The sequence below is a fragment of the Mytilus trossulus genome, chromosome 3 (genome assembly GCF_036588685.1).
Source record: "Mytilus trossulus isolate FHL-02 chromosome 3, PNRI_Mtr1.1.1.hap1, whole genome shotgun sequence".
In the NCBI taxonomy this organism is placed as follows: Eukaryota; Metazoa; Mollusca; class Bivalvia; order Mytilida; family Mytilidae; genus Mytilus; species Mytilus trossulus.
In genome coordinates this window covers 91,257,796-91,271,205 of record NC_086375.1, presented here as the reverse complement: position 1 = coordinate 91,271,205, position 13,410 = coordinate 91,257,796, and the positions used below count along the sequence as shown (strand labels likewise).

Genomic DNA, 13,410 nt, shown 5'->3' with positions numbered 1-13,410 from the left:
TTATGACTGAATGATTGTTATTTGATCTGTGTCTTCACCTTTTTGTCAAAAAGAAAAAAAAATAGGTTTAAGTACAGAAATTCAATAACTTCATTTTTTGTTAAGAAGAGAAAATAGGTTTAAATACAGAAGTTCAATAAATATTTTAATAAGATTCTTCATTGAACAAAGCAGGTTTTAAAATATTGATTATAATGCTTAAAACTCTGCATTTAATGGTAACTTTTATAAAGATGATGGTTTGGTGATTTTGTTATGTTAAATAATGGAGCAAGATATTGGATTTATGATTACCACATTACATCACTCAATTAAAAGTTATTTTTTCTAAGGCTTTGAGATCTGGTTAAACAATTTGAAACAGTTTCTGTTAATTAAACATTTTTTGATTCGAGCGTCACTGATGAGTCTTTTTGAGACGAAACGCATGTCTGGCGTAATTATAAAATTTTAATCCTGGTATCTATGATGAGTTTATTAATAGGAAAAACTGTTACAAAAAAAACAAGCATGATATAAGCCAATGTTCTGACAAGGAATAGACCTGACAGTGTGATAATACAATTACTTATCTGTCTGAGAGTGTGATAATACAATTACTTATATGTCTGACAGTGTAATCATACAATTACTGATCTGTCTGACATTGTAATCATACAATTACTTATCTGTCTGACAGTGTGATCATACAATTACTTATCTGTCAGACAGTGTAATCATACAGTTACTTATCTGTCTGACATTGTAATCATACAATTACTTATCTGTCTGACATTGTAATTATACAATTACTTATCTGTCTGACAGTGTGATCATACAATAACTTATCTGTCTGTCAGTGTAATCATACAATTACTTATCTGTCTGGCAGTGTAATCATACAATAACTTATCTGTCTGACAGTGTAATCATACAATTACTTATCTGTCTGACAGTGTAATCATACAATTACTTATCTGTCTGACAGTGTGATAATACAATTATTTGTCTGTCTAACAGTGTGACAATACAATTACTTATCTGTCAGACAGTGTGACCATAATGATCACTCATCTGTCTCACAGTGTAATCATACAATTACTTATCTGTCTGACAATGTGACCATACGATTACTTATCTGTCTGACAGTGTGATAATACAATAACTTATCTGTCTGACAGTGTAATCATACAATTACTTATCTGTCTGACAGTGTGACCATACAATTACTTATCTGTCAGACAGTGTGACCATAATGATCACTCATCTGTCTCACAGTGTAATCATACAATTACTTATCTGTCTGACAATGTGACCATACGATTACTTATCTGTCTGACAGTGTGATAATACAGTTACTTATCTGTCTGACAGTGTGATCATACAATAACTTATCTGTCTAATAATGTGACCATACAATTACTTATCTGTCTGAAAGTATGAACATACTATTACTTATCTGTCTCACAGTGTAATCATACAATTACTTATCTGTCTGACAATGTGACCATACGATTACTTATCTGTCTGACAGTGTGATAATACAGTTACTTATCTGTCTGACAGTGTGATCATACAATAACTTATCTGTCTAATAATGTGACCATACATTTACTTATCTGTCTGAAAGTATGAACAAACTATTACTTATCTGTCAGACAGTGTGACCATACGATTCCTTAGTTGTCTGACAGTGTGATCATATAGTTTCTTATCTATCTGCCAGTGTAACTATACAATTAATTATCTGTCTGACAGAATGACCATTCAATTACTTATCTGTATTACAGTGTGACCATACACTAATTATCTGTCTGACAGTGTGACTAACAAATACTTATCTGTCTTACAGTGTGACCAAACAATATCTTATCTGTCTGACAGTGTGACAATACAATTACTTGTCTGTCTAATAGTGTAACCATACAATAACTTATCTGTCTGACAGTGTGACTATTCTATTACTTATCTGTTTAACAGTGTGACCAAACAATATCTTGTCTGTCTGACAGTGTGACAGGAATAAAAAGAGATGTAAGGAAAATTTCAATATAACAGCAACTAAAAAAAAACAACAAAAAAAAACATATTTGTCTTCAATGTTAATGCCTCTTCAATAAATCAAGCTCTAAACCCTTTCAATGATGGTAAAAGGTGCGAATAAATGTTACAGAGACCACCAAACTCCTGTCATCAAAATGGGATGAAACTTTGAAGATTATGAAGGAAAAGACAACCTCTAATAAAAATTTATATGAGACAGGAATGTGAACATGTGACATGCACACCATATTCAATGCTTAATACATCATTGTTTATTAAATATTTCATATGTCACTTTGAATCTAAATAATAGCGTACTTTGTTTCAAACTTCCATCTAGTATTATGTAATGTTATGGTTTATTGGTCAATCGTTTCTTCATTTATTTTCACAGCTTGCTGCAGACTCTGAAAATGATGACAATAATCTTGAACAAAAAAGACAGCAAGGCAAAAAGGTGGTTTATGGACAAGTTATACAGGTAAAATGATATAACATGGGATCTCATAGCATATGTCAATACTTTTGTGTTAATATAAATGTACTCTTAGACCCATCGTTTACTTACATTTAATGAAATGGAAACAGGATATTGATAAGTTATGCATGTGATAGATATTTAAGATTGTTCTAAGATTATTTTCAACCATAAAACATTTTTTATTACATAATTTATTGTACAATATTGCTTACACTACAAGATAACAAAGTAACAGTCATGTTTAGGTCACCTTGACATATCCACACAAGTTTGTAACTTTGACTATTTCTTTTGACTAGGTTTCTTGCTAAATAGAAACTTGGTCCAGCAAAAGTAATCAGAAAAAGCATACGGTGGCCCTAAGTTTCCAATATAGACAGATTTTCTTATTTATATCATCAGTTTTCAGATTTATATATGCAAAAATGCTAGCAAAGCAATACAGGCTCTCTATTTTTACACTGTTTTCTTCACTGTTTTATTTTACAAATATACTAATTTTTACACAAATTTGTATTTTTGTATTTTCAGTCATGCTTAAATTACTTTTTAAGGGTCACATTGTTTCTTATGAATATATTTGTCTTGCAGAACACAAATTCATGTGAAAACCTTACTGAAAACTATGTGACCTAGCTATTACTGATTCCATTACTTTTTACACCTTATTGTGAAATCTTTATAAAATCAGATAAGATATATACTAAAAGTTTACAAAAGCCATAGAAATAATTTATGGAGAAAAAAATCAATAACTGTTTAAATGTAGGGGTAAACCAGTTATGTCTATATATAGATATTATGTTTAACGAACATTTGAATGGCAGCATAAAAAAATAATATGCTTTTGATGTAAATGAATAATTGCCACCATACAACCTTTTTCTTCTCATATAAATATTAAACCTCAAATACAAAATCAATTAATTCAACTTGTGGAAAGGTCATAATATATCAATATATTTAACAGACAATTAATTTCAACAATAAGAATCGTGACTGTATGGAGTTCAGGATTTAAATGTTTGTTTTGGTGATATCTAGTAACCTGTCCTGATAATCAGCTGACTCTCAATATACATGTAGAAAATATACAATTTTTTATTCATGTCAGATTTTTTTTTCTAAAAATTTGTTTTTGTTTCAATTGATTTCTGTAAGTGTCTCCTGTATGTATATGGGTATTTGCAATCATCAAATATCACTGTAAAAATGTAACTTTTATTCAGTTATTAATTTCATTGAAGAGTAAAAATTATAACTCATTCATCTCACTTTAAATTTATCATGAAAGAAAATATTTGAATTATAACCAGCCCCAGTTTTTGCAACGGTTCATGTTAAAAAATGAAATATTGATAATGTTACTCAGTTGAAATACTGACTTGAAATTGTTTTTAATTTTTATTTAAAAACAAATAAAATTTTGGTTAATTCAGATCTTTTCAATCTGTGAATAGATTTGACAACTCGCAGTAAATAAGTAACTGCTTTGGTTTTAACCTCATTTTTTCAAGTTTAACTATTATAATTTATTTCTATGGCCCATTTATGGGCATTATGTTTTCTGGTCTGTGCGTCAGTTTGATTGTTCTTCCACCTTCCAGTTCATCTGTCCATCCATTCATCTGTTTCTCCCGCTTCAGGTTAAAGTTTTTGGTCACGTTAGTTTTTGATGGAAGTTTAAGTCCAATCGACCTCACCCCCTATGGATTTTACTAACCCTCTATGGATCTGTAGGGGGTCAGTAGCGAACCATATAACTTATATTGGTCTGTTGTGGACAGTTGTCTCATTGGCAATCATACCACATCTTTTTTATATAATTGTAAAATGTTCATCAATTAATGAACTTGTAATTAATATGTAGCTATATGTATACATGTATATATATTTTAAAATAATGATTTTATTTTTAATGTCATACTTTTATTTTAATAGTAAAGATTTGTATGATTTATTTTACAGTTACAACATTCATTCACACAGAAATATATCCATGTTAGTACCACGAAAACATCGTCAACAGAAAGTAACAACATGGCTGTAAGTATTCCACTAACTTAAGTTGGTTGAAGTCGACTAGTATGAGAATAATGTCTCTATCTGAACATTGATGACACTCAAATAGTTCACATTTGTCTTAACATTTTGTCTCTGGTGTCTTTATTTTTTATATCAGCATTATCAAAAGATGAAGCAAAGCCTCAACATACCAGTAATTTTACTCATGACTTAATTTTATTTCTATCAAACAAAAAATCTATCTTATCTATACTGTTGAAACACCAACTGTTATAACAAAGAATGTAAAAAAAATTTAAAATTTTTAATGTGATACTCATAATGCTCAGTAAGATTTTTTTTAATGACTATTAAAATGTTATACACAAAAACATCAATATTTTGTCTAATAACACAAAACTCTGTAAATTTATATTATAACATGAACAAACACAAGTTTTGATATTCATAATAATGATAAAAGTGTTCAATAATTTAGATTATTTAAGCATTGGTAATATTTTAGAGTATATTTTGTATCAATAGCTTATATTAAAATGTGGTCTTTGTTTTTTTTTTGTAATTTGTATTTTGATACCATGAGCAATTGAGCATCAATTATAATGATTTCTACATGAAAGAATGGATTTGTGCTATCAACTTTGTTTATATTGAACCTAAATCAATAATTTAAATCATTAAAGTGTCTTCCATTATCAAAGTTACTGACAAATATATTGAGTTTATAGTTGTTGACCTTAAAAAGGTCAAGATTGAGGTTGTTTTGGATAATTTCACCTTTAATTTTTACTTCATAAATTTAAACATAGAAGTTTATTTGGTTTTAAAGTTTGATTATGGTTGAATGATATATATGGCCCTATCACTCTGTCTTCTATCTGTCTGTTTATTAACTAAACATTGAATTGATGTTGAATTATGTATAGGTAATTATAGATCAAGTTTTGGCTTTCTTTATGGATGTTTGAATTAAAAACCAAATAACTGTATTTACTATTAAACTCTTTATATGGAATCATTATACTGGTATACTTGCACTGTTACCTCAAAAATATAAAACAGTGACTTAAAGCATGTGTTGACTGCCTATAAAATGCTTTAAACTAAATTGTTAGGATGGAGTGATAATGAAAATAATACTTTGTAAATCTTATGGATCCAATGCTCTTTTCTGTAATCAGGAAGACTTATAGCCAAACACTTTTTTATATATGTAAAAGAATATAAAAAGTTTTACTTGAAATCACATATGTTATGACAAACGGCATTGGCCGACTTTTGAAAAGACTGATGCATATTTTGGCAAGTAATAAAATGAGACCACCTAAATATTGTATGCCAAAACACAATTTGGCTTACAAACCAAATGATAAAATCAGATAAGTTATATTATAGATTTAGATATGTTTTATTCTAAAAGGATTTAGATAAGAGAAATGCTATTAGCTATATATGGATGAGTTAAGATAATAGTGCTGTTAGAGGTATTTAAATAATCAGTTAGGATGTTTGCCATTTAGGTTCTCACAATCAGGGGAGAGAAGTAAAAGGTGACAAAATTAAATAATTAGTGTCAGTCTACCCTAGCAGTGATCTACTTTGTATAGATCATCAGATGGCCTTATGTAATCCTCATAAACAATTAAGTAGACATTATCGACTTATTGTTAAACTTAATCAAGTTTAAGTTGGTAAAGGGATGAAATAACTAGTTTATCATGTTTATAGGGACAATGAATTCAAATATTTCATATAAACTTGTATGACATGAATAAATAAACTCTAGTCAATAGACTCAATGAATATATACATACACATTGTTTCTATAAGTTGTTTTAACCCACATGAGGTTTGAAATTGAAAGAATGTAATTAAAACAACTGCAATATATGTTTTATTTAGCTTTAACTTTATGAGTTACATCTTTAAGATATATATATATTTATTTCTTAAAAAAAATTACTGCAATCTGATTGGTTGACTACCCCGGTGTAAAGAAACACCCCACCCTTGTCCACCCGGGGATACATAAAATTTTGCTAAAATTAAAAAAAAAAAAATTTTGCCCAAACTTTTAAACAAATAAGATTTTGCCAAAATAAAGAAGAAAAAAAAATAAAAAAAAAATAATGAAAATAAGAAATTAAAATAAAATAATTAAAAAATTAAAAAACTTTTTTTTTTTAAAACTTCAAAAATCACAACAATTTTCTGAAATTTTCCAAAAATAAAGTAAAAAAGTATTTGACAATGTGCAGCAACATGAACATTGAAAAAAATATTATGCTGGAAATCATCAGGGGTGTACGGAATTTTACACTGTTGCTGCGCCTCAGGGTGTATGAATTTTCAACAACGGTGTAAAATTCTGTACACCCCTGATTACACCAAGATAACTAATAATATCTCTGGAAATTGTGATTCCATGACACTTGAGAATGGGATTACCATACCACTTACAAATGTGATCTCCATACCACAGGGAAATTATTTAGAAACACAACACAATACAATACATAAATGATGTAACCAATACCATATGTTAATATACAGCAAAAAAAGAACAAATATGTAATACTGTGAACAATACACTGCGTTTGTAATATGTGCTTATCTGTAAATTATCCGACATCCTGGAAAATACTATGCTCTATTCGTTATTATATTAGATTAAAAAAAAGTGAGTGAAAAATAATGAAATGTTTTAGGCTCAACATAATTTTGATAGCCATCACCACTTCATTGTTATAATTAGCTTTTAACAAGCTGACTCATAGAATATAACAGATGAAATAATTTGAACAATGAATCTATTCACTTTGATATTAATTTATGAGACTTGTAACAGGAAAAGAGATATAGATTATCCTACGTCTCATATTTCATTCTAAAAGGTTTGCATCTGTATTATTGTTACATCTGACTGCAGTCATTACAAAAAGTGTCATATACAGTTCATAATTACTAAATGAGTTGAATGGTTTTACACTAGTAATTTTGGGGCCCTTTATAGCTTGTTGTTCGGTGTGAGCCAAGGCTCCGTGTTGAAGGCCGTACTTTAACCTATAATGGTTTAATTTTTAAATTGTTATTTTGATGGAGAGTTGTCTCATTGGCACTCACACCACATCTTCCTATATCTAATTATGGCATGTTATGTATAGTGTCATAACTTTAAAGGTTCTGTAAAATGATGTGACGAAGAACAGCAATAAAAACACTTTTTCATGACTTTCTTTAATAAGTGTTTTTATCCTTTTGAAGAAATGCTTTTTATCTGATACCACCTGAACATAATTTTTTTATTCAAGATGTTTTCAATATATGTATTTTGTATTAAATATGTTTGATGAAAAAAACCCTATGTGATTGGGTTATTTGTATTGTACAGGTATTATCTAAAAGAAGCAGTTTTTTGCTAAATCCTTTTTATTTGCTGACCTTAACTCCTACACTTAATAAGCGTTACCATTGAAATATTTATTTACAAGAAATCAGTGGACATTAAAAAAAAAAAGAAGTTTCATAAGGTTGACTGAAAAAATACTGAAAAAAAGACTAACTATAAGATATGTAAGATTATGGCATCTACAGAATTTTATTTGTTCTCTCTTTTTCGTCTCACCTGCCATGAAAGTCAGTTACAAAGTTTTGACAGAGCTATAGCCATCCTTTATTCCATTGTCTGTCTTGTCAACATAAAAGCTGTCTGAGATGAAACAATTTCAAACATCAGTAGCTCTGTCAAATCTTCAAGGAATTTAATGAAACTTGGGACAGAAGCTTTTTTTTTTTTTATTAAATCAAGGGATGTTGCACCTGGAGCAACAAAACACGTTCCATAGATTTTTCAGATGGTAGTTTGATGTATCAGATAATGTTATTTACTGAAGTGGTTTGTGAGTAAGACATCAATTACACATGAACCTGTCAAAACAAAAGGGATCTTAAGGGGGTAATGTTTTTTTTACTAGAAATAGCTATTTTCTATTTATTAGCTTAGGGCCTTAGGTTGAGAGAATGAAGTACCAAACATTTTAATTCAAAAGACTAAGTAGATTCAATTAGTAATGCCAAATATTTTCTTTTAATTAGGTTGAGTTGTTGGAAAGTAATGCAAAACATTGCCAGTTTAAGATCATGCCCAGGTACAAGGTCAAAGCTGAGGGAGATGTGGTAGGTATTATAAAAAAGAAGATGTGGTATGATTGCCAATGAGACAACTATCCACAAAAGACCAAAATGACACAAACATTAACAATTATAGGTCACCATACGGCCTTCAACAATGAGCAAAGCCCATACCGCATATAGTCAGCTATAAAAGGCCCCGATAAGACAATGTAAAACAATTCAAGCGAGAAAACTAACGGCCTTATTTATGAAAAAAAATGAACGAAAAACAAATATGTAACACATAAACAAACGACAGTTGTTAACTATTTTGTCATCTCGTGCAATCTGAATACTATAGTCAAATGTAGATGCAGAAGTGTTCTGCTTGTAATCAAAGTTTACAAAGATAGAAATAATACCATTCTAGTATATGTATACTCAACATACAAAAAAAATCTTTCAACAAAAAAACAAACTATAGTACAGTACCACTGAAGGAAAGATAAGGTTATGGTTGTAAAGCAATACATCAACACATGTTCTACAAAAATGGATATTTTTAGAGAACAGTGTGGTATCTAACAATGAATAATTGCCCACAGAAAAGGACTTCTGAAATTTTAACATGACTCCTTGAAATAATGGTCTTACCAGCAGAAGTCAATGCTATATTTGCAGATGAGAAAAATTTTCTTATGTATATTTGAAATTTGAAAAAAAAAATGATGAACCTTGGGTGGCCCCAATTGTTGCTTTCTACTGAAAATGTAGATTTGGTTTTGCATTAAATTTCAAAGTATGAAAAGAAATACAACTCAATTATTACACTAAAAAAATTAGCAAAAGAATATTTTTTTATCTGATAAGTATCTTACGACAGTGTATAAAGATTAATGATATTGTAGGTACAAGTGGATGATCAGATTGTGTTGGAAAGTATGAAATCTCCTGGGTCATTCCTTCATGTCAGTAAAGCATTCCTAGGACCAATGTCTGTGTACTCAAAAAGGTAAGTTAGAAAATGTAAAGGAACTTATAAATTAAAGAAAACAGTTTTGATAAATGAAACTCAAAATGTATTATGGAAAAAATTTGATAAGAGAATTTTTATTATACGACCGCAAAATTGATAACTTTTTGGTCGTATTTTGGTATCACGTTGGTGTTGGCATCGATGTCGTCGTCCGAAGACTTTTGGTTTTAGCACTATAACTTTAGTATAAGAATATAGAAATCTATGAAATTTAAATACAAAATTTGAATACAAGGTTTATGATCACAAAATGAAGATTGGGATTAATTATGGGAGTTTTTGTCCCAACAGTTTAGGAATTAGGGGCCAAAAAAGGGCCACAATTAGCATTATTCTTGATTTTCGCACAATAACTTTAGTATAGATAAATAGAAATCAATGAAATATAAACACAAGGTAAAATGACCACAAAATGAAGGTTTGGATTGATTTTGGGAGTTGAAAAAGTCCCAATATTTTAGGAATTAGGGGCCAAAAAGGGCCCAAATAAGCATTATACTTGGTTTCCCCACAATAACTTTAGTATAAGTAAATAGAAATCTATGAAATTTAAACACAAGGTTTATTGTTGAGCTTTCGACTTTAGTCGATAAAAGCGTCCACAAATATTCACTCTGTGGTTAAAGTTTTTGAAATTTTAATAACTTTCTTAAACTATACTGGGTTTCTACAAAACTTGGACAGAAGCTTGTTTATGATCATAAGATAGTATCCAGAAGTAAATTTTGTAAAAAAATAAATCCATTTTTTTCGTATTTTACTTTTAAATGGACTAAGTTTTTCTGCGGGGAAACATTACATTCACTCTGTGGTTCAAGTTTTTAAAATTTTAATAACTTTCATAAACTATCCTGAGTTTGTGTTAAACTTGGACAGAAGCTTATTTATGATCATAAGATAGTATTCAGAAGTTAATTTTGTAAAAAGATAACTCCATTTTTTCTGTATTTTACTTTTAAATGAACTTAGATTTTCTTCCAGTTAACATTACATACAGTCTGCAATTAAAATTTTTTGATACATTTATTAGATTCATTAACTATCCTTGATTTTTACCAAACTTGGACAGAAGCTTCTTACAATCATAAGATAGTATCAAAAGGAATATTTTTATTGATTTTTTTCCTCAGTTTTGTTGAGCCTGCGATTTACAGCAAAAGTAGGCGAGACAGTGGGTTCCGCGGAACCCTTACAAATTTTTATCATAAAAGGAAGGTTGGGATTGATTTTGGTAGTTGAGGTCCCAACAGTTTAGAAAAGAGGGCCCAAAAGGTCCAAAATTAAACTTTGTTTGATTTCATCAAACATTGATTCTTAATCTTTGGTTCTGTTTTCAAATTGGTCTACATTAAGGTCCAAAGGGTCCAAAATTAAACTAAGTTTGATTTCAACAAAAATTGAAATCTTGGGGTTCTTTGATATGCTGAATCTAAACATGTACTTATATTTTTTATAATGGGCCCAGTTTTCAAGTTGGTCCAAATTGGGGTTGAAAATTAAAATTTGTTTGATTTCAACAAAAATTGAAATCTTGGGGTTCTTTGATATGCTGAATCTAAACATGTACTTCAAATTTTTATTATGGGCCCAGTTTTCAAGTTGGTCCAAATCGTGGTCCAAAATAAAACTTTGTTTGATATCAACAAAAATTGAGTCCTTTGGGTTCTTTGATATGCTGAATCTAAACATGTATTTAGATTTTTGATTATATGCCCAGTTTTCAAGTTGGTCCGAATTGTGGTCCAAAATTAAATTTGTTTGATATCAACAAGAATTGAATCCTTGGGGTTCTTTGATATGCTGAATCTAAACATGTATTTAGATTTTTGATTATATGCCCAGTTTTCAAGTTGGTCCAAAGCGGGGTCCAAAATTAAACTTTGTTTGATTTCAACAAAAATTGAAATCTTGGGGTTCTTTGATATGCTGAATCTAAACATGTACTTCAAATTTTTATTATGGGCCCAGTTTTCAAGTTGGTCCAAATCGTGGTCCAAAATAAAACTTTGTTTGATATCAACAAAAATTGAGTCCTTTGGGTTCTTTGATATGCTGAATCTAAACATGTATTTAGATTTTTGATTATATGCCCAGTTTTCAAGTTGGTCCGAATTGTTGTCCAAAATTAAATTTGTTTGATATCAACAAGAATTGAATCCTTGGGGTTCTTTGATATGCTGAATCTAAACATGTACTTAGATTTTTTATAATGGGCCCAGTTTTCAAGTTTGTCCAAATTGGGGTTGAAAATTAAAATTTGTTTGATTTCAACAAAAATTGAAATCTTGGGGTTCTTTGATATGCTGAATCTAAACATGTACTTCAAATTTTTATTATGGGCCCAGTTTTCAAGTTGGTCCAAATCGTGGTCCAAAATAAAATTTGTTTGATATCAACAAGAATTGAATCCTTGGGGTTCTTTGATATGCTGAATTTAAACATGTATTTAGATTTTTGATTATATGCCCAGTTTTCAAGTTGGTCCAAAGCGGGGTCCAAAATTAAACTTTGTTTGATATCAACAAAAATTGTATATATGGGGTTCTTTGATATATGCTCAATCTAACCATGTATTTAGATTTTTGATGTTTGGGCCTGGTTTAATATCAAATTGGTCCATATTGAGGTCTTAAGGGTCCAAAATTGAACTTTATTTGATTTCATCAAAAATTGAATTCTTTGGGTTTTTTGATATGCTGAATCTAACCAAGTATTTAGATTTTGGATATTGGACCATAATAGGTAATGTCCAATTTAAAATTTAAAGTTATTAAGTTTAAGTTCTTAGACCACATTTATTATGTGTCAGTAACCTGTGTTGTGTCAACTATTTAATCACAATCCAAATTCAGAGCTGTATCATGGGACCAGACCTGCCAACTATCCCAATTTTCGCTGTATCATCCCGATTTTTACCCCTCAACCCGAATCCCGATATCAGGATCGTTAGTTTAGTCAAAATCCCGATTTTCAACAAATATACCTGAAAAAATTATTGTTTACCGATTTTGAAGTTTTTCTGATCAATTTTAAAAAATCAAGCATTTTACCTGGGAACATATTATGACAATTAAAATGACCCTACGCTAATCAACAGTCACAATAGGTGTCATTATTAGTGGTTGTATGTAATCAGATTAGCTAATGGGTCGTAACAGTCCTCAAAATTAATTTGTATACACAAATTTGGTCAAGCAGCCTTTCAATTTTAATCAATTTATCATACAAGCACAATTTGCAACATTTGCCGTAGTTCCACAGCAATATCATAATTAATTGAAAGATGAGAACTGTAAAGAACTCTCAATAAAACATCGTTTATCTTGAAATTTGTTTAATTTTTGAAACCAGACATCGTGTGTCTGTTGATTTAAAATCGACGCCATTTTGTACAAATACAAATACAAATATTTTATTGGCACAAACACAATTACAATAATTGGCAATGGCCCATACAACTGATATACAAATAGTAATAATGCATAGAATATCAATAGGCATATTTCGAACAATATCATCGAACGATATCAATATCATCAACAGTAAATGATTAAAAAAAGATATATCAATTACATAGTTGGTCAAACAAAATAAGTATTGAAAATAACGACAATATTAATATGTAATATTATGAACAATGATTATTAGCAATTTTATAGAGTTTGTTCTGCTTTACGCAGGTTCAAACTGTCTGAGATGAAAGAGGAAGTTAATTTTAGGATTGTGTATGAAT

At 29.6% G+C, this 13,410-nt stretch overlaps 1 protein-coding gene across 4 annotated transcripts in view; it reads left to right on the top strand.

The window, feature by feature from the left end:
• Nucleotides 1–13,410, top strand: part of LOC134712827 (inositol 1,4,5-trisphosphate receptor type 3-like) — a 116,317-nt gene that overhangs the window by 19,366 nt on the left and 83,541 nt on the right. For all 4 annotated transcript variants that reach the window (XM_063574766.1, XM_063574769.1, XM_063574773.1 and 1 more), the window contains exons 4-7: nt 2,417–2,503; nt 4,472–4,549; nt 8,624–8,704; nt 9,550–9,653. In XM_063574766.1, coding sequence (XP_063430836.1) covers nt 2,417–2,503; nt 4,472–4,549; nt 8,624–8,704; nt 9,550–9,653 — 350 coding nt within the window. The remainder of the gene's footprint in view (nt 1–2,416; nt 2,504–4,471; nt 4,550–8,623; nt 8,705–9,549; nt 9,654–13,410) is intronic.